Source organism: Haliotis cracherodii, unplaced genomic scaffold (genome assembly GCF_022045235.1).
Source record: "Haliotis cracherodii isolate W230 unplaced genomic scaffold, xgHalCrac1.p SCAF_2, whole genome shotgun sequence".
NCBI classification, from domain to species: domain Eukaryota; kingdom Metazoa; phylum Mollusca; class Gastropoda; order Lepetellida; family Haliotidae; genus Haliotis; species Haliotis cracherodii.
In genome coordinates, this window is record NW_027266275.1 from 21,971,644 (window position 1) to 21,995,204 (window position 23,561).

At 38.4% G+C, this 23,561-nt stretch overlaps 1 protein-coding gene and 1 pseudogene across 1 annotated transcript; one reads left to right on the forward strand and one right to left on the reverse strand.

Moving 5' to 3' along the window:
* The first annotated feature begins 1,023 nt into the window (after positions 1-1,023).
* LOC139467519 (uncharacterized) lies at positions 1,024-1,371 on the forward strand. Its single transcript, XM_071249055.1, has one exon. It carries the CDS (start codon positions 1,024-1,026, stop codon positions 1,369-1,371), a length of 348 nt encoding a protein of 115 aa, XP_071105156.1.
* A 16,771-nt stretch (positions 1,372-18,142) lies between these two features.
* LOC139467414 (uncharacterized) lies at positions 18,143-19,089 on the reverse strand (annotated as a pseudogene).
* Between the last annotated feature and the right edge of the window lie 4,472 nt (positions 19,090-23,561).

The following is a 23,561-nucleotide window of genomic DNA, read 5'->3' on the forward strand; positions in this document are numbered from 1 at the left end:
CCACTTTCTCACAAGGCTGTAGTATGCATCATACTGTTTCGCTCTTGTGGGCTTATGTCATTACATAAAAACTACAAAAAACACGTCCCTTCAGCTCGGCGTCCAAGCTATCTCTCAACACCGCAGCACAACAACATCGCAGAATCGTATAGCAAATCCATCTCAGACAAAATCTCTAAATCGGCAAGAAGATAGAATAAAACTATCCACTGGTAGTGTTTCTTTATTACAATTAAGAGCGATGTTTAGGTGTAGGTTCTAACACCGTCGGTTGATGGTTGAGATTGCCACTTCTTTGATAGGCATTTTGAAGTTGGGGTACTAAGGAAGGATAAGAATTTATGGGTGAACAACTTCTATACTACAATTAAAAGCGACGCTTCGGTGTCGGTTTGTGTGCTTGATAACGGTGTTAGAACCTACACCGAAACGTCGCTTGTTCGTCCATAAATTTGTATCCTCATCATTACTTACATATTCCACTTTCACATACAGACATTAACATACATACAATGTATATCACAGTATATCAATCTTTGTATATTGCTGTATAAGCAATAAAATGATCAAATGTGTCGAACGTATACTCTGTGCGTAACTCCACATAATCCGACTTGAAGCCTTAGGCCCGCACAGTGTAACCCCGTTGTTTCTCTTAGTCGTTGTAGCTTAAATTAAATCAATTATTAATGAAATACTTTTATTTTTAGAGCTGAGATGTTCCGAGGTCGATGAGGTACTTCAGACTGTATCAACCCTGTACAGTGTCAGTGCCAGTCTCTACCGTGCCAGTTCTAAGACTTTACCACCTTTACCCAAGCAGCGTCACAACATTAACTTGTCTGACATCTACCAACAGACCAACAGAGGCCAGAACTTCCTCCTCAATGCAGAAGATGACAACAAGCTCCCGATCTTTTCAACAGCAGACAACATCCGTCACCTTCCTACATCAAACATCTATTACCGCAATGGAGCCTCTTCTACCAGATTTATTCCATCCATGCTTTTGTCAACGAGAAGATGTTCCCTCTGGTGTATGCACTGCTTCCCGATAACAAACAAACTACATACCAGAGACTGTTCCATATCCTCAAGCAGAAAGCCAGCCTCTGGAATCTCCAGCTGCAGCCCTTAACAGACTTCAAGACTGCCGCCCAGAATGCCGCCAGACTTGAGTTTCCCTCCCAGATTAAGGGCTGTATGTTTCATTACAGACAGGCTATCTGGAAGGGTACTCTACGATTAGGCCTACAAGCAGACTTCCACATCAACCCAAGTGTCAACCATTTAATCCGCCGTGTAGCAGCTCTACCTCTTCTACGTCTGTGCCACTTTGAGGACTTAGATGAATGCCATAGAAGACATTGATATGGACTTACCTGGAGTTATGTCACTGAGCAGTGGGTAGAGGGTGGTGAAAGACTCATGTGGAACCACCATGATACCATCGGCCCTAGAACAAATAACCACGTCGAGGGATGGCATTCCAAGATGTCGAAGCTCGCTGCCTGCCACCCGAACGTATACAACATGATCAAGAATGAACAAAACTTTACAGAAGTGACCATCATGCAGTTACATAACGGTGGTACACTGAGACCAAGGAAGAAGAAGTACCGCCAGCTGGAAGACAAACTAGACAGAGAGACGAGACTGCTCGCAGCTGGTGTTAAATCTCCCATTGAGTATGGTGATGCTGTATCTCACCTTGTCGGACACTAAGTGATTTTGCTGTAGCCAGACATAAATTTTGCAAGCTATATTGTATTAGATTGTCTTGAAAATTGTACATCTGAACATAAATGGAAATTTTAATTAATAATTAATAAAAACCTATACTACTACATAAATTTGGTATCAATACAAACTACTGTATTATATTGTCTTGAAAATTCGTACATCTGTACATAAATATAATTTTTAATTAATAATTAATAAAAACCTATACATACATTTTTTTCCTAGACAGGCTGTAGTCTGGCTATAGTCAGTCAATGAAAGTGAAACAGTCTATAGTGTTAATCCCATTGTTGTAGGGATTATCACGGGCTACTGATTTTTAAACTAGTACAATAGCTGCTGGCAAAGTGAGAACACCCCGGGTTGGACATTGGATCCATATATAAACAATCACCTGGGTGCTTATATGAACATATATGTTAAATGATACATATCAAGTTATTCACCTGAAGAAGGAGTAAGTACATACTTCGAAACGTTGTGTTCCTCATAATAAAGAAGTTGACCTACATAAATTCTCTTCCTTAAGTGTGTCACTTCTAAATGCCATTCAAAGACTTAATAATGAATAATAAGTGCATTTATGATGCGCCGGAGTCCATTCCCCAAGTAGATGGTCATAGCGCTACACTATTATCAGAGCACTCGATTTTCATTCTCAGTTCCCTGGGGAGTATACAACCCAAGCTACATACATACATATCAGTTTGTATTGACACGACGGTCTTAAAGAATTTTACAATCATATCATGTAATACTATCATGGGCAAAGTTCATATTCACAATTTGACACCTGCTGTCTCAAAGTCCTTGAAATCGTAATCATATAAAACCCTCAAGAGACTTCAACAAATTCAAAGTAAATAATAATCTAAAACAGAAAGATATTTTATTTGAGTCTCACCTCCATCAACGTAAGACATACACAAATACATTACAATAATTGAGTCATTTAAGACAGACGGTGAGAGATTATTTGTTAATAACAGCATATGCATAGGATACGTACACAGATGATTTGATGGTGTTCATAAAAGCATAACTGTACTTTAAGTGTAGGTAGCCTGAAAACACAACACCATAATAATAGGAATTTTGTATGATGTAACATAGTTAGTTTATCATCATGTATTATTTTGTATAATGTAACATAGTTAGTTTGTCATCATGTATTATTTTGTATAATGTAACATAGTTAGTTTATCGTCATATATTATTTTGTATAATGTAACATAGTTAGTTTATCATCATGTATTATTTTGTATAATGCAACATAGTTAGTTTATCATCATGTATTATTTTGTATAATGTAACATAGTTAGTTTATCATCATGTATTATTTTGTATAATGTAACATAGTTAGTTTATCATCATGTATTATTTTGTATAATGTAACATAGTATATCATCATGTATTATTTTGTATAATGCATTCATGAATATAACTTGTACTGGAGAAGTATTAACATAAGCCTTCTTGACTTGTTTACCGATCCAGATTCGAGATCTGAGTATTATCTGGCGTTGACGTGTGGAATGTACACTCATGCTGGGAACTATACAGGTACACATATGTCTTGAGTACTGGGTATACTCGGTGCAGGGTTCGTTATTACTATGAATAAGTACATGAAGTAGTGTTCACATCATCAACGAACATTGTCATGATACAATGGCAAGCTGCTCATTAGCGCTTCCAGATTGCAAGGAGTGCATAGTTACAGGAGTTTAGAAGGGTTAGGATCTATGTCTGTGTCTGTATACAAGTAGCGCATTTACATCTCTTTATAAAAACATTCCCCGTATAAAGCTTATTACATGACCGTGTACATCATATTGACGCTCACCGAGTGCAACACACGTGATTATATTAAATACTTGTTTTGCCTATCGTACTACGAATATCAACTCTTTTAAATATTCACATTCCGATACATAAAAATGTCAACAGTATTCATCTCACATGATAGAGATCACAAATCTCAAGTTGACGGGTTTTGTAAAAATGCTGTACAAATCATTAGTAAAGCGTAATTCGATCGCGGAAACGACAAAAAACACAAAAGCAAATCCTTCTTTGAAAACCACGAGACGTTTAACTGTAATAACAACATTTATTTCGCTTCAGGCGTGATTCTTTATACAAGACGGATGACACCAGCTTGTATAGCATGTCTATTGTAGATCAATCAGTAAATTGCAGCTAATTAGATGTTTATGTAAGGTTAATTTCCCAAGCGGCTGTTATATGTATTTTCGGTTTGTCTCTGTAATATTTTTTGTTGTTGTTATTATATCCACTTGTTTATGTTGATTGAGTCTCTGATAACCCTCAGATGGCCTGTATATGTTATTGTTCAAATATGTATCTATTTTTATATATGTATAGGTGAGATAAACAATATCTCACTCTCTCTGTATTTCCCAAGAAATCTCCGAACGTTCCACCTGTGTTAAAAGCATCGTTTTGAAAATAATATTGCATTTGGATCTTCTGAAAGAGGTGTGAGGATAAAAGCGACAAAACCGTATCATATTCATAAGAAGAACGAATTTATTTGACTTCATTTAGCAAATGAAGGCCGAAAAAGAAAACAATTTATACTTGACAGAAAAACAAATTCTGAAAAAAGCCAAAACGATAAAAAACCCGATAAATCTGCTAAACTCCTTGTGACGACAGCCACCGCTCATAACGACATTTGTTTTGTTAGTATGGAGACCCTTAAACAAATATATGCAATACAGCCAATGTAAGTCTATAATATTTGGCAAGTCTAGATAACTGCACTATCTGGAATGAAATAAGTCTCTGGCTCCTTTATATTATATTTTATCACTATAATTTAATAACTGTATTTTCTGTAAAATATGTTCATTTCAGACACTAGATGTAAGTCTAGGAAAACAACATCTGTATTTTTTGTGACAACTTTCTATGACTACTCTTTTGTTGTGACTCATTTTGGAAAAGTATAGTATCAGTGATTTATGTTCACATCAAATAATTTAGCCACATCTGTTAAGCTGAACTCGGTTCACTTTATAAGTTAAGTTTGGCTCACAGTGGGTCACAGCTAAGTCATCGAGGAGCTCAGATAATCAGAACAGGCTATAGCTGGCAAGTCACTGGACCGTACAAGTTAATCTCCCCAGCCTGATGGCAAACCGTCCAACTCACATAGATGTGTAATCCTCACAATTGATACCTCTGTGAACACCGGTCACGACCAGTGCGAGAATCTTGAGCTTGTATTTGTAACCCCAAAGTAATACAGTTCAACCTGTTATTGTCAGTTACCTTACATCTTTTTATTCCAATAAGACCACTCACAGCTGTACATGGTGTACAGGTAAATATGTAGCAAATATATTACAGAGGCTGTTGATATATGTTTACAGCATTAAATATACAATGGATAAATTTACTAAATTTTCTTACAGTTGAAATCTTTGGGCAAGTCATTAACTGTTGAAGCTTATAATAGTTTGGATAAGTATAGTAATATTTTTGGAGATATTGTTCTCGTTCATTATTAAAATATGGACATATGAGCAGGTAGTGGTATTCATCACCCACAGAGGAATTGCATAAATGACATGGTCGTCTTCCAAATGGTATATTTTTCCACCTCCCTGTTTCTACAGGTAGAAAATGATTAGTTGTTCGAAATTTTAGCAAGGGAATGGAGATATTTACAGTATAAGATAAATATTGTTCTAGACTAAAGTTGGGTTTTATACAACAATAAAATAAACCTTTTGATGATGCTGTTTGGGCACTGTGCCAATTTTGAAGAAAATGGTCCTTTAATCTGTGTCCCACTAGATTTAATAATAACTCTTTACTGTTTACTGTCTGATTGTGCCAAACATAACTTAAACCAAAGCTATCCAGAATGTTTTTGACATATAACAACCAAAGTGAATGAAAAATGTTATTACAGTGTTTTTGATATTAAGTCTTATACATAACAACAGAGAGCTTACTTACATTTTGTGACAATATCAGGTTGCACCTAAAGGCCAATACTCGTTTTTTTACAATAATATCGAGTGGTAGGCGACCTGTCTCACCATATAGCATGTAAGTGGGTGTGCTCTTACGTAATCTTAAACATAATTTTAAAAATAACTTGTGGATATTTTCAATGATAGAAAAGTCTGTAAAACCCCAGACTTCACAACAGTAATACAGTTCAGTCTGTTATTGTCAGTTACCAGTAGACTGAGAGAAACAATGGGGTTATACTGTGCGGCCCTAAGTCGGATTATGTGGAGGTACGCACAGAGTACACGTTCGACACATTTGATCATTTTATTGCTTATACAGCAATATACAAAGATTGATATACTATGATATACATTGTATGTATGTTAATGTCTGTATGTTAATGTCTGTAGACTATAGCTAATACCACAACTGCGTCACCCGCAGACACGGATGACTGCACATGTTCCTTAGAAAATAGGTAAGGGTGAAGTGATGTCCAAGAAACAGGACAAGTTATATAGAAAGGAGACCACGCATGTTTCCAAGACTACAGTCTTATGCATATAAGCTTAACATATATTTATACTCAAAGTACAAACTTACCACTATTTGCTATAAAATCATGGACAAACATATGTATCTTGTGATTGTTAAATTTGTGTTTTAAGCAATATTTATTTCCACTAGGTGCGCTGTGAAAACAAATTGCTAAACAAAAGAAGCCTATATAAATATCTCTCCCCATCAAAGTTAGAACAAGCCGTAGTATTGTATATGTTATACAGTAGTATAAACTTGATATATGTCACATGAGGTACATCAAAGGTAAATAGTTGGTGAATGATATATAAGAGTACATGTTTATACAAATATTGTGATCATAGTGAAGAAATGATGTACAGAATCAATGATAAAAGAAGTATTTCTCCGTCTAGGTTGACATTGCCAAACAAGGCGTTTCGAAGGTCATACCCATTAACATGTTAATAGCTTATTTTCAGTAAATAGGTAGGGTAAAGCACTTTCATTAAAAAAAACCACATGAACATTCAGCATTATCGCTAATAAATCTTTCAAATATGTGACCTAGTCTTTACTTGCACTGGATTATCTGATTCACGCGAGTGGCTGTGGGGTAGCCCAGTGGTTAAAGCGTTCGCTCGTCATGCGGAAGACCCAGGTTCGATTACCCACATGGGTACAATGTGTGAAACCCATTTCTGTTGTTCCTGTCGTGATATTGCTGGAATATTGCTAAATCCAATTCTTAAACGAGCAATTCACATTGTATGATTTATCGGGAACTTGGCCGGGAATCCTTTAGGTATGAAATTCATCTGCTGTTGGACACGAGTTTAACTATCTTTTTAGTGAAGTTCCATCAACAACTTCTTATATCCCCCAAAATTGTTATAGCTGGCCAGTTATGTGTAACTACGTATAACCGTATCCCATAACAATATGTCCACTTTGAAAAACAATTCTCCAGATTCATGCGCATTTAAATACATTATTACGTTAACGTGTCTAAAGCACTTAAGTATGTTACCATCTTGATTTTTATTGAATACATAACGTTTGTTTCATATCATACTCTTGTACCACCGGTGGTGACCAGTGAAGATCCGGGGAAGAATAGGTCTTCACCAACCCATGCTTGCTGTAAAAGGCGAGTATGCTTGTCGTAAGAGTCCACTAACGGGATCGGGTGGTCAGGCTCGCTGACTTGGTCGATGCATGTAATCGATCCCAATTGTGTGGATCGATGCTCTTGATATCAATCACTGGATTGTCTGGTCCAGACTAGATTATTTACAGACCGCCGTCGTATAGCTAGAGAGATGAACTCATGAATACGTATGAATGAATTGTGAAATAGTTTGTATGTTTGAAGAAAACAATAAGTTAATATATTTAAAATATATATGTGTAACACTATCTTATCTATATCTCAATTTTTGTTGTGAAGGGCGTCAAGTATATTCGCCAGGTAATCCTACAGTGAAGCAATCAGTATCCACTGATTGAAAAGGCATCACAATTATGCCAGATAATCTTCATTAATTCTACGGTTCTACCCCATTTTGCAGACATCCCACTGTGCAGACAGGTACATTATATGAGACTGACAGGTTCACCTCACAAGGTGTAATGGAATATTCCAGAATACAGATTTGATCTTTTTAGATTTTGTTACAGTAAATGTAGAAGAATGAGTCTTGTGTCATATATACATGGATCAACGGGATTATCATCAGTTCAAACATAATCCTGTTTATGTGTTTACTTAATTGAGTAGACTCAGGAATGGCTCACAAACAAGCTCTTTATAACAACACTGAGCTGATATAAAAACGATTCTTAAACTAAGCCTTTTTCTACCAAATCAAAATTACATAAACAAACAAACATCCACCATACCCACCTCCCTTAGTTCTCCTCCCCAATCCCATCGGCATCTATTCCAAATCTCAAAATTCCCAAATTCTATATAAGCAACCCCTAAAGCCCCCTCTTGGGTTGCACAGACCACTTTCGCCCCTTTCGGAAACACTTTAAAAGGCCTGGCCGGGCCCGTGTGCGAAATACGCATCAGTCGGAAAGCGCACGTTAAATCTCCAAAGTAAGTAAGACTCTTTATAAAAAACATTCCCCGTAAGTAAGTAAGTAAGTAAGTAAGTAAGCAAGCAAGCAAGCAAGCAAGCAAGCAAGCAAGCAAGCAAGCAAGCAAGCAAGCAAGCAAGCAAGCAAGCAAGCAAGCAAGATTAAGTAAAATGGTATCACCCATGTAACAAGAAAGAAAGCTGGGTAGATTTCACAAAAATTTATTCAAATGTTATGTCATTGTCATTTACGATCATCAGTCATTTTCACTTGTTCATCATCAGTGGACCAACTGCATCCAGGTACTGAAGGGGTGTCTTTTCACGGCGATGAAGCTGTTCCTTGAGTCGGACAAGGCGATGTTCTTTCTCTCTGTAGACAACCTTCCTGGGTGGCGGAGCTGCTCCAAATTGCATCTGCGCTAGTTTCGCTCTCTCCGAAATTTCTACCCCCTGGATCAGTTCGATGATCCTTGGTCTTGAGGAGGTTGAAGAGTCTGGTGTATGTAGCTCTCTGGCGATCTGGAAGGAGTGTGTAGACCAGAGGGTACATGGTGGAACCTGACATCGCGTGAATAATGTATACTTGGTTCCACAGAGGAGGGCAGGTAGAGAATGTTCCATCCATGAAGATTTTATCTGCGGACTGCAGTGCTTCAAGAGCCTCGTCGGAGCAGAACGCCAGTATCCCGCAATGGGATTAAGACCCAAGCCCAAAAGGCATGCCTGTTAATACTAAATACAAGACACACAACCAACAAATCAATCAGGCAAAGAAAGCACCAGCTCATTGTCATGGCATTGATCCAGATTACAAGCAGGAAAATGTGTGCCTGAGCCAAAGTCACCTGCATCCTCAAACTGGCTTCTGAAATACAAAGAAACAGTTCCAAAATAGTTTATGCCCCGACACTCAATGAGCGCTCATCTAAACAATCATGGACTTTTATTACAGTAAAACGCAAATGACCTCAAGAGCCACGGCAATGAATTCAAGGCACCCGTTCAAAAAAAAACCACAACAAAACAGGCGATAAAACTAAGGAGACTAAACGAGAAAAGCCAAACTCCTACTGCCTGGGTACACCCAATGTAGAAACAACAGAAAAAGACTTATGCCTGGTAACAAGGGAGGAGGACTTATCACCCTTGTCCACGACAGCTGTATCCAAACAAATATAGAAATAAATATAGGAAACCTTGAAACCCAAGTAATCTGCTTAAAACTGGCAAATGACAATGAAGTTCGCATAGCTAATGTATACCACAGGGTTATTAGTAGGTAAATAGTAGTGACGTTAATGCCCGCACTCCTTTATGGGAAGACAGGGAAAATTCGTGCAAATACGGGAAAATCGTAGAGCAATGGATTGAAAACGGTAATCTCATGTTATGACCATGTCCATGTCCGCAACACAAGGAGTTCAATTGTCCCCCACAACCTCGCACAACCAATGGCAAGTCTATGATGACACTTGGGGAACCGACTACCTTCCCATACTCACCTACATAGGTAGCCCACCACAATTAGAGGAACAATATGTACTACTACTAAAGGGATATGACTTGGATTCAGTATTATATGGAAATGTTACAACATCTACTGATACTAACCTTGCTATTGTACAATCTGTCCATTTGTTCATTGCAAAATCTAAAAGATTTAAAATTTGAATATGTCTTCTTTACATCAATTAAATAGTTGTTTGTATGCGTAACATGCTGGCATATAAAGGTATAGGTGTACAAGCATATATGGGTATACGCACATGAGTGAGTGAGTGAGTATGGTTTTACGCCGCTTTTAGCAATATTCCAGCAATATCACGGCGGGGAACACCAGAAATGGGCTTCACACATTGTACCCATGTCGGGAATCGAACCCGGGTCTTACCCGATCGCCCATTATACGCACATGAGCATGGATGCACCAGTTTGTTCATGTATGTGTGTATTTGTGTGTGACTTTGCACATTCGCATCATAATAATTGCAACAGTAGGTACAATTAATCTAAATTTATTATTTTATGTACAGTTTACACTCATTAATTGTTAAAAGTCCTTTGTAGGGAGGGGTGTTTAAAAAGGTTTAACCTGTTCACCAATCCCAATCCTTTTTCTTGGAAATATAAGATGCAATACAAAATATTAATTTCCGCATTGCAACTGGTATCATCAATAATTGAAATTTGTTCTTAAACACATACTAATGATAAGTCGAAATCATACAATGGACTTTTAGAAGAGATGTCTCATGATCATGGAAATGTTTTTTGGTCGCATTGTATTCCCAATTATTAGAGAATCTATATAGGTAATATCAAACACCCACACCCGGAGATTATCTATAAAAACACTGCCATGTGTTAAATCTTAAATAAACAAAACCATCACCAGATTCGTTTGACAACTGAGCTGTTTTTATAGGAATTGAACTATATGAACAAAAGGGTATCTTTGTCTTTATTTTCTATTTCATTGTCACATTTCTATTAAAGACCTTTTGATATTTTAGGACTGTTTGGATGCAGAATGCAAAGTGCTACGTTTAAGTACGTTACAACATCTTCGCAAGGCCAAATCTAGTGTGGAACTTTATTCAGTGACAGATGAATATCCCTATCGGGATCCAAATAACAAAGAAAGTTGGTACAATCGTCTTCAGTGTTGGAGTCCATGCACAGAGGACACCCATGTTTCTTCAAAGGGAAAATACATGGTGTGTGTAAAACGTCATTTGTATATTATTTAATTCATTCGCAAAGCAGATATCGAAATCATTGAAAAAGTCAAGATCTGCAATTACAGTTAACCATCAGGCAATTTTTTTTATGGTAAGAGGTCAATGAAGTATTCAAACCAGGGCCGTCTTTTGTATGACTTCCTTTGATAGAGAGAATGTTTATGAGGTCTCACTTTCTGTACAATCGAGATTTCAAGAGGATATTTCAATGATATGAAGACAATGTAAAACTGCAGTAAATATAACTAAATTGTACAGAAACCACCTGAGGTAATGAAGGATGTTTAAAATCAGCGGAACATCAGGATAGAAACAATACACTCCATCATCCAATATTTACAGCAACCCCCCCCCCCCCCCCATCGACACTCGATGTAAACCAATACATCATCAGTAGTCTCGGGCTTTATGACATGAATTACAGACGGTCTAGTAGACTCTGACCTGATTCCAAGGTCCCATCCCAACACATAGCAGGACTTATGATTGCCACATACTGAGTACATGTATTCACATTACAAGATTAGATTTTGTACCCAAACGTTTGACCCTCAACTTGTTATGGCAAGTATATATAATTCAATCCATGAACTTTACTGTTCACATATGCTTAATTTGTGGTTAGTTAATTTTGTCAAATTAGTCAATTTAGTTCAACAGATAACCCTGGGGACTGATGGAACTATGTCTACACCTAATTTTTGAAAACATCAAAATGAGAAGAGAACAATTTCATAATACTTGATACTGATACACATGTCAGGTTCCATTTATGTGGATATCATAACGAAGATGCATTACATTTCTTCTTTGTGTGTACAAATTACTATGCTCTTCGAAATGAAATGTATTTTTACCAGCATGGTTATTCTTTACAAACAGTGCTACGCGGAAATTCGTATTTGAGTAAGGAAGCTCAAATCATTAGATTCTATTCAAAACTTCATATTAAAAACTAGCAGATTTTCAATTAAATGAATTGTTTAATATAAACTGCAAATATGTTCATTATATATACACATCTAGCTTGGCATGTACGATTCATTTGTTACATCCAGCCTTCATTGATGTATTGATTGTAATGTGTCCTATGTGTAATGGAGCGGTATTAACATAAGAGCTTCGCTTGATTACCTATCCATTCTGACACTTTTGTGAAAATAAATACGTTTAAACCACACCAGTTGTTTGCTACCCGTGAACATAAGATTCTGATTGTGACATAAGATTTTCATTGTGGGCACAGGTCAACTTGACCCGCTATTCCCAAATTTATCACCAACTGACCCGATATCAATAATGTAGAATCATCTGCTAATTTCTCGCCGCTACTTTTATGTTTAATCGCAGAAAATGTACTGTAGAATATTTTTCAAATTTTATAATGATTATTTTACATAATGTAGCACTTACGTGCTTGTATTATGAATATATTTGTATTCTGGTGTCTCGTAGGCCATGTTTGTACAATGTACATTGATGAAGGTTTTATATTATCTTGTACGTATGAACATTGTGTGACACCGTAATATAATAATCTTCTTTATCGTGTTTCTGATCGGACAAACATTCCTTTTGACTCAGGAAAATTGATAAACGCTGATGTCACGTTAGAGCGAGTCACACGAGATATCCACGTGAATGACCTTGCGCCTTCATATCTGAATGATTCTGTACCTGAACAGGCCACGATGTGATAAAAGGTTTAGAAACCAACATGGCACTTAAGATAAATCACACGTGTACTCCAGTGTACAATCAGTCAGATGTCATCTTTTTTCCTGGTAACCTTGTCAAATACTCTTAGCACGTAGACAGATAAACAGAAATTGTATGTGAGTCTCACCCCGTACAATAAAAGCAATATAACAATCAATTAAAAGATCGACGAGCCACCCATTCATGACATTCATCCCCAACACATTCAGGGCAGTTTCATTCAGACGGCCTGTCTCATCACATCTTCCCGAGGCAAGGGCTTTAACTGACTATTGACGTCCAGTTTCCAAACTGGACTTTTATAGTCAGTGCGCGCACTTGCTTCGGGAAGATGGTCTCAAAACGTAGTGGGGAAGACTCCACATCGAAATAGGGCCAGAGCACGTTGGTGGGACTTGGGTAGGATCTCTGTATATACGTCTCTTAAGGGCACTATAAACTGGGAATAGAGTCGTAACCTGTTGCCTCCGTTTCTGCGCTTACTGTATTCTTGATTCAATATTGCATGCCATTCCTGTGTAAAATTCTGCACATTTCTGGTCCCATCTTCTTATAAAACGTATATAAAAAATGTTTCCAGGACAAATACAGTGTGATAATCCTAAACTTCTGAACTATATTTGTACACGTAGATTCCAGTTGCGCTTGTTTGATATAGCATTTGTACTTGCCCACTTGGAAACTTTAAAAACCAACATTCTTCAGTATTCGAACTGATGGCTCTCATCCATTATCGCCTGCAATTGCACTATTGGTGTAAACTTCTTCATCCCCATAATTATACCATACCTCGGTTGTGCTCAGCGTTCATGCTTGGTTTGTTTGTTGTTTAACGCCGCACTCAGCAGTATTCCAGCTATATGACGGCGGTCTGTAAATAATCGAGTCTGGACCACACAACCAAGTCATTGACGCCATGAGCATAGATCCATGTAATTGGGATGCGATGAAATGCATCAACCAAGTAAGCGAGTCTGACCTCTCGATCCCGACAAGCATAGTCGCCTTTTACGGCAAGCATGGGTTGCTGAAGAGCTACTCTATCCCGGGTCTTCACGGGTGGCTGCAATGCTCTCCATATGCAATGCTCTCCATATTGCAGCATCGTAATCGATAGTTGCCCTCAATCTCAAAGATCTTTGTTTAGCGGCAGTGAGAACTTCGATCTGATTTTAATGAGATTGTAGTTGCCCACATCACGGAATCGTGGAGTTTTGTAAAGGGTCTATACTGAATTCCTCCTAGAATTTAACTTTTGGGATATAAGAAGTCCTAGGGATCTACTGGCTAATATCATCGGCGTATGCGAGAACACCGACACACTTGTCAATGTGTACTCCGATCTCCATGACATTCAGTGTAGATATGAAATCGTTTATATACAAATTTAACATAAGAGGTGAAAGTAGGCCATACCTGCCGTCGTCCAGGTTGAACAAAGGCGTGGAGAATCCATTACTCCGGATACACGACTGAACACCTCTCTATGGTGATAAGATTGCATTAACTATCTTCCCTTCAATTCCAATATCCAACAGCCTGTTCCATAAAATACCTTTGTTTAAACAGTCAGAAGCTTTCTTAAAATCAACAAATGCAAGAAAGGTCTGTCTCCCCATGCTCTTCAAGTTTCTATTGTTGACAGTCGATACATGCACTGTGGTCGACCTCCCTTTACGAAAGCTGTTTTGTTCAGAACACAAAATCTCATCATTTTCCTCATGTTCAATTGGTCTGCTGTTTAAAATCCCGAAATAAAGTTTATAAGAAGAGCTTGTTAACATTGATCGATGCCCATGACGTCAATCAATGAACTGTCTGGTCCAGACTCGATTATTAACTGTCACTGTTATATAGGTGGAATATTGCTGAGTGCAGCGTTAAACAAAGTTTAACAGCTTAATGTGGTAGTAAAGTCCGTTACACAGCTACGACATTCCGCTCTCAGGGAAGACACTCTACCACTAGACCAAATGACTCCTGATACGAGGTCTGGTAAAAAAGTTCTGTCGAGCATCCATCACAAATAAATCATGAATGCCTCATGATGACTGTAAACCAAATGGTGGACATGTACTTTGAGCGCGCCCTTTAAAATATGCCGCACTTGAAAATACTCGAAAGTGCAAGACGCCAAATACCCACAGACTTTCAAACGGTTCATACTCTCTGTTACGAGAATGATACCTACCGCGAAAACATTTTTTCACGGAGAATAGACGTAATACATTAGAAGTACAGCTGCGTGTACTCATGCAAAATTAAAACAAAAACCACTGTGTACAATTTATGTATTTAATGCATATATGACCATAACATTTCTACGTGCATTTAGTATGGTACAAGTTCTTTTAATTCTTTATAACCCGGTGCTCCATGTTTAGCTTTAGAAGAAGAAGAAGAAAGAAGAAAATATTTTATTAAGGTGTCGCATGATATACATACATAAGGACAAACAGTTAAAAACAATTATTGCATATCATTCGGCCGATACGGCCTATGGGACACCAAATATCTCATAAATACAAATAAAAGCACATAGCGTGCTAAAAACACAAATGTTACAAAAAAAAATACGTTTAAAATACACGGTGCAAAACGTGTAAGAGGCACGGGAGCGCGACATGTATCCCGCATTAAGTAAATAATTGGATAGATATAGGTAAATAAAATAGATGGATAGATACAACTACATGTGCAACAGTCATAGCAATGCGAGACAGACGGCGTGCGCCCGTGCCTATGGCATATCACTCGTTATTGTAATAATGCTTTCTACGCTGAAACATCCGGTTCACGAAAGTGGCAAGGCTTGCCGATAATTCATCGCATGGATTTGTAATAAAGCTTATGTACATTTTGAGATTGGCGTTCTTTTGCTTTTTTACCATAACCAACTGGAACATGACTGAAAAGTTTCTGAGGTGCCCCATATATAGCTTCGTGTTGTTGTGTGTCATGAAGCGTGTCAAAAGAGATTTTAATGTCCTGTTGAGACGCTTCACATAATCACTTTTAATGTTGTCATTACGAGTGACAAAGTTTCATATTCCGTTTTTCAACGTAAGTTTTAAGCGTACCTTTAAATTCACTCCCGGCGTCCGCATGTATTTTCTTGGGGATGCGATTTTCTTTCAAAACGTTTTATCCATAGAGGAATGTGTTGTGTCTGTAGCCACGATTCAACTGTGAGAGAGCGACATTAGTCTCTACATAATACCCGTTAAGATAAACTAACGATATCTAAGAACGATAATCAACGAGGACAAAACAATCAGAAATTGATAAACAGCGTATTTTATTCATGTAAACACTCGTTCACAGAGAATCAGAAACAAATGCCTGTTGAACTATAAAATACGTACATGTTTCTACGTATGAAATACTCTAATATCGACACCACCACCTTCATGTAGCGTATCGATGTGAAACTTTAATAGTGTCCTTATCCGCTCTTTTGGACCTTCTGCTTTCGCGTAACCGTTTAAGCAATTTCTGCTAACATTACATGAAAGTATTTTATTCGTGTAAACAACTACGTACAACTCTGTGCGCGCGCTATATTCTATGACATGTAGGTTTTCATTGATGAAAGTAGTAAACTTCGAGTGCTTTCTTCTTTTTCATCGTCTTTTGTTCGATTGTTGATGTCTAAAATATATAATTTCAAATTGTTCGTGGAGATCATTCAGACAGCGTTCGTTAATTCATTGTCCGTTCATTCGTGGATCTCATTTGTGCACGGATGAAAGGTTTCATACGTAACATCATTTCCCATTCGCCCTGAGTAAGCGTTATACCTTTTATTGTTGGTTTCTCGTTCAAAAACTGTCTCACGTCAAGCACGGTGCGATTTTCGCTACGTCAAACGACAGCTCGTGTTGAATAGGATAAGACAAACTGTGTGTTCGAGCACTGTGAAGAAGCGTTGATAGACTGTAGACACAGGGTTGGTTCAATAGGTGGGTCGTCAAAAAATAGTTGACTGTCTATTTGCTGTGAAGTTTTCCAATTCGAAATAGTAACCACATTAACGACAGTCAAAATGGTGATTGCTAACATCAGTAAACCAACCAGAGTTCCGACTACAGCGTCCTCCCTGTGAAAGGGTTAATACGAATGCCTCTTCTACGTTCATCGGCAACTTGACGATTAACCTCAGATCTCACCAATAAATCTTGGGCGCACTGTCCGTCGGGAGATGACATGTTGAACAATTTTCGTTCAGTGACAAAACAAGAAGAAGTAAAGATGAACCTCAACGGGAGACGGTGAATATTGCTTCCACTTTAAGCCAAGAACCAAACTGGAATGATCGTTAACTTTTAAACATAGTATATTTCAATGTTCGACAATGGTTGTAATAGATATAGACGGTGACTGGCCGAGACGTCGTGGAAACTGTGGGCTAATGTTCACCACGTGCTACATTCCGCCAGCTGTGGTTGTGGTGAACTTAACATGGAATAAAACAGTACGAACCTGTTATCTTCGTAGCCATTGAATGATTAGATTCAAATTACAAATACTACATTAATAATAGTGTAAAGTTAACTTCATTATGATTCATTATAAATTAAAAACTATATAAAGGGTTCGATGACTTTTTACGCTTAGTTTTGAAGGAAAATTGATGTAGAACACAATATTTTTATCAACAATAAAAAAATAAAAATATGTTTATACAGAGACGACTGTATATTGTCAATGAAATAAAGATGAAACACGATTTTTTTCATCCCAAACTTTCTACATGTGAAATGATTTGGTGTAAAATTTCTTAAAACTGCGTTATTTCACTCTATTTTTCTTGGTATTGGTTAAACGAGTAGTTTTTCACGTGAAATAAAACAACCTTCTAATATTTTGAAGCGGATTTTCTAAGTCAAGAAACTTCTAGTCCGTTAGAATTGTAAGGATGTGTGTTCGAGCAGTACATCATTCAAATGTCATGTGGTCTGTAGGTATATGTTTTCAATAGATGTCGTCGTGACGACTCCTCCGCTTCTGTCCGTCTGACAATTGCCTATTGAAAAGACTTGATGCGGTACGTAGGTCAGGCACGAGATTCAAAGGTGTTAGTTAGACGTCCCAATAGTTAGACAGCTTATAACAACACTTTAAACGGTTGAGTGCACACTAATCCTTATGCTTGTTACCTCAGACTTTAAAATGGAATAGTCCAGATAAGATCTGACAAACAAAGCAAAGCAGCTTTAAATAGATACTTTAATATTATACTTAACATTTAATGACACTTTACATTTGATAAATTTTATACAGTTTGTAACAACACTTTGTGACAGTTTTTGGTAATGTACACTTTACATTTAATAACTTTTACAGTTTATTTATCCCAGACGAAGCAAGTGTGCTAGGTGACAGAGGTCTGCTGAGTCGCTCTTGAACTTCTGTCTTCAGTTGTCGAAAAAGCCGGCCATAGGTTGTTGCTTGGCGATCTGGCAACAGGGCGAACACTAGAGGGAAGGTGTTGGGACCAACTCTGGCATGAATGATGTATACTTGATCCCATAAACCTGGACATGCTGTGAAGGTACCATCCATGTAAAGGGTGTCAGCTTCCTGGAGGGCTTGTATCTGCTCTGCAGTGGAGAACGCCAGGATCTTGTCATCGTCGCCGTCGCTGAAGTAGAAAGGGACGTCCATCTGTTGTCTCTGACCATTTGTCTTCAATGTATATTGCTGACCGCGACCTGGGTAACGCTGGAATGTAACGCCTGAACAAGAGCAAAGGAACAGTTACACGTATGTTACATGAAATATTGATAATGATTTCATTAACTTGAAATGTTTAAGAGCGAAACAAGTTATGTGGGACCTAAAAAAGAAGAAGTAAATTCGAACCAAGTAAAAAATACGGGATGATATTTACCTGTAAAGTGCACTTTTCACGCTCTGAAATGATGGCATCGCTGGCATGTTGGCTTCATCTACTTGAGTGACTTGCTCCTCGTACAATGCATGCATCTGTGTGGTTTCTTCTCGCGCTCTTTTACGAAGATTGCTGACTAAGTTCACTCTGGTTTCATCTTCAGGCGGATGGTTATGTTCCGACTGATTGCAAAGAAAGTCACCGACAGTCGCACATTTCCCATTGCACGTCTTGACGACACATCTCCAATGTGTGCAGGTTTGCCTCTCGCGGTTTCTGTTGTAAATATATCCATCTAATATCAACTGCTCACTTCCACGCCGAGAGGTGAGGTACTCTGCTTTCCTTAAACCAGCCATATCGATACTGATAATGATACGTACCCCAAGATCATTTTTATTTGTTTGATGAGTAGATAATCTAAACTTCAACTGATCATTCAGTAAGACAATTAAGCTACTCCATAGTTTACATAGTTAATCTCATGCCTATTGAACCTGTGCTGAGAGTAAGGTAATTTAGGTTAATAAAACGAAATTATAACATATATACTCCCTAAACTGTGAGTCGCCTATCCCTACTCAGTACTTTAATCTAATTAGGACTGATCCATTACACCTGTAGGTATATTCCCTCTTTGCCTAAATAAACATGTCTAACAATTGGGACGTCTAACTAATGGGATATAACCGATTCAAACCATGGTCACAGGACGCCCAGTCAAGAAACTTCTAATCTGACATACATTGATTACATGCCTTTAACAGCAGTCTGTGACGATCCATTTCTATCCCGTAGATGGTGATTGGCCGAGACGTCGTGGAAACTGTGCGCTAATGTTCACCATGTGCTACATTCCGCCAGCTGTGGTTGTGGTGTACTTAACATGGAATAAAACAGTACGAACCTGTTATCTTCGTAGCCATTGAATGATTAGATTCAAATTCCAAATACTGCATTAATAATAGTGTAAAGTTAACTTCATTATGATTCATTATAAATGAAAAACTATATAAAGGGTTCGATTATTTTTTACGCTTAGTTTTGAAGGAAAATTGATGTAGATCCATTTCTATCCCGTAAATGAATTATATATATACATAATGAAAAGAGACATTATATTGAAACCTAAAACATACATATGTAGTTTGTTCGGATAATATTTTAAACAAAATAGTATTTCACTCTCACGAGGCTGTAACCTACATATCTCTGACGATGGTTCAATTAGTGTTCACCGAGTGCGACAGAACATATTGATGATTGAAATGTGTTGAGTGAACAAAGTGTTTTCACGGTACAATACACACGAAACACCTTTTACGTACGTGAAGCGAACAGCTCGCGTAAGGTCAGGTCAAGGGCAGGTTATTAAGTACGAGGTCATGTGCACGTCATGGTAGTAATAACTCAGATCGGTTGACCTCAAGGTCAGGTTATTAAGTACAAGGTTAAAGTCGAGTGTCTGTCACGCTTATGAACGTCTAATGTTCCATTGTTATGGTATTGAATACTTGCCCACTTGGAAACTTTAAAAACCAACATTCTTCCATATTCAAACTGATGGCTCTCATCCATTATCGCCTGCAACTGCACTATTGGTGTAAACTTCTTCATCCCCATAATTATACCATAGCTCGGTTGTGCTCAGCGTTCATGCTTGGTTTGTTTGTTGTTTAACGTCGCACTCAGCAATATTCCAGCTATGTGACGGCGGTCTGTAAATAATCGAGTCTGGACCACACAACCCAGTTATTGACGCCATGAGCATAGATCCACGTAATTGGGATACGATGACATGCATCAACCAAGTCAGCGAGTCTGACCTCTCGATCCCGACAAGCATAGTCGCCTTTTAGCCGCCATAGTCGCATGGGTTGCTGAAGAGCTACTCTATCCCGGGTCTTCACGGGTGGCTGGTATATGCAATGCTCTCCATATTGCAGCATCGTAATCGATAGTTGCCCTCAATCTCAAAGATCTTTGTTTAGCGGCAGTGAGAACTTCGATCTGATTTTAATGAGATTGTAGTTGCCCACATCACGGAATCGTGAAGTTTTGTAAAGGGTCTATCCTGAATTCCTCCTAGAATTTAACTTTTCGATACAAGAAGTCCTAGGGCTCTACTAGCTGCGCTTGCGACAGCCTTTCCCACCCGATAGTAGTCCAGATGTTCTGTCAACAGAAGGCCGAGATAACTGTAGCTTTCCTCCACTTCAAGATTTGTGTTTCCACATTGGAATACAGAATCTGTCCGCCTGACTGATTGGCTCCTGAAATTTACAATTTTCGACGTGGTGGTATTTACACACATTTTATTCAACATACACTGTTGACTCCATCAAGGAGTGTGTTTAGGTCCTGTTCAGTTTCAGCTAGCAAAATAATATCATAGGGTATACGAGAACACCGACACACTTGTCAATGTGTACTCCGATCTCCGTCACATTCAGTGTAGATATGGGGGCACGTGTGGCCAAGTCGTCTAAGGCGCCGCGATTCGTTGTGCAGAGTTGCGTCCCTTGGGCACGCCAGAATACTATGATTTTGGGTTCGAATCCCGGTTCACCCCGATTATGTTACTAGGTTTGTTAGCACCATACCCGTGCTCATGGGTTTCACCGAAGTGGTAAACGTCTGAGACCTGCATCACTTCAGGCTTTCCTCCCACATTAAGCTGACACGCTGTGATATAACTGGAATACTGTTAAAAGCGGTGTTAAACTCAACTCACTCACTAACTCACTCAGTGTAGATATGAAATCGTTTATATACAAATTAAACGGAGGAGATGAGAGTAGGCCATCCCTGCCGTCGTCCATTGAACCAAGGCGTGGAGAACCCATTACTCCGGATACACGACTGAACACCTCTCTATAGTGATACGATTGCAGTAACTATCTTCCCTTCAATTCCAATATCCCACAGTCTGTTCCATAAAATACCTTTGTTTAAACAGTCAGAAGCTTTCTTAAAATCAACAAATGCAAGAAAGGTCTGTCTCCCCATGCTCTTCAAGTTTCTATTGTTGACAGTCGATACATGCACTGTGGTCGACTTCCCTTTAAGAAAGCTGTTTTGTTCAGAACACAAAATCTCATCATTTTCCTCATGATTAAAATCCCACAATAAAGTTTATAAGAAGAGCTTGGTAACATGGATCGATGCCCATGACGTCAATCACTGGATTGTCTGGTCCAGACTCGATTATTTACAGTCGCCGTTATATAGGTGGAATATTGCTGAGTGCAGCGTTAAACAAAATCACAGCTTGACAGCTTAATGTGGGAGGAAAGTCTGTTACACAGCTACTAGATATTTACCATTTTTGAGAAATAGAGGCACATGACCCCATTGAAAACAAGTCTGGGATTCCAATTAATGATCAGCAAACTTCATTTACTTGATACATCATTGAAAGAGTGAGTGAGAGAATGAGTATTGTTTTATGATTCCTTAACAAACATTTCAGCAATATCACAGTGACCAATACCTCCAAGTGGGCACAACACATTGTTGCAATGTAGGGAAGAAGAGCCAGGCCTTTGGTCTGATGCGTGAATATTTTAGGGGTAATAACAAGTACCATCTTCTAACGTATGACACGACCGAGGGTCGAACCATAGACCTTCCGCTCTCAGGGAAGACGCTCTACCACTAGACCAAAGGACTCCTAATAGGAGGTCTGGAGTGAGTGAGCGAGTTTGGTTTTACGCTGCTTTTAGCAATATTCCAGCAATATCACGGCGGGGGACACCAGAAATGGGCTTCACACATTGTACCTATGTCGGGAATCGAACCCGGGTCTTTGGCGTGACGAGCGAGCGCTTTAACCACTAGGCTACCCGACCGCCCCACGAGGTCTGGAAAAAGTTCAAAGTCTGACTAATTTTTAACTATGGGCCATAACAAAGTGAACTAGTCAATGTAGTACATTGTTTGAGGAGTTCATTGCAAGTGTATTTGGTCTGTTGAGGCCGTTTGTATATTAGTGACAGCCAGTTGAACGCGATAGGGGTCCAAATTGACACAGAAATGGAAAAGAATGAGTACCAAGCAGTCATCAAGTCATCAAGTTTTTTACTTTAGAGAAAAGTACTCCCTAAGAAATTCATGACCGCATGTCACAAGTTTATGGGGATAAGTGTCCTAGCTATTCCACTGTTAAGTGTTGAGCAGCTATGTTTAAGGCTGGGAGAACAAGCCTTGATGATGACCCTAGGTCAAGACGTCCCTCATTGAAGATTCAATCAAGGGGACTGAAAAATGTTTTCTGTCAGAAAGACGTATTACCATTGCTTAACTTAAGGAAGACACAGGTCTAAGCCATGGATCCATTAAAACTATTATTCATGAACATTTACAGATGAATAAGATATCCCTCGTTGGCTGCCAGAGTTTCAAAATTCTGATCTTAAGGAAAAAAGAACTGACAGAGAAAATTTAGAGCTAATTGAGGAGGATTTAGTCAAATTCAAAAAGAGATTAGTAACGAGTGATGAAACATGAGTATACTACTATTACTTAGCAAGTCAAGTACCGGTGCCTAATATGCTGATTTGCTTCATCGCCTGAGACATTCTATGAAAGAAAAGCGGCAAGGAATGCTGACTGCTGGAGTTCTACATCTTTCATGGCAATGCCTCACACCTCACAACAATGACCTCAAAGAATGGGTTTTTCAGGGTGGCTTCAGAAAACTCCTTCCTGACTAGAATTCAAAAGCTTTACTTTCGATATGAGAATGTATTGAAAAGCAGGGAGATCACGTTGAAAAATAAAATTAAAAACACTTTCACAATTGTTGGTTTTGTTTGTTAGGCTTAGAGCTCTTTCACCAGCGTTCGTACAGCATATCTTGTATTG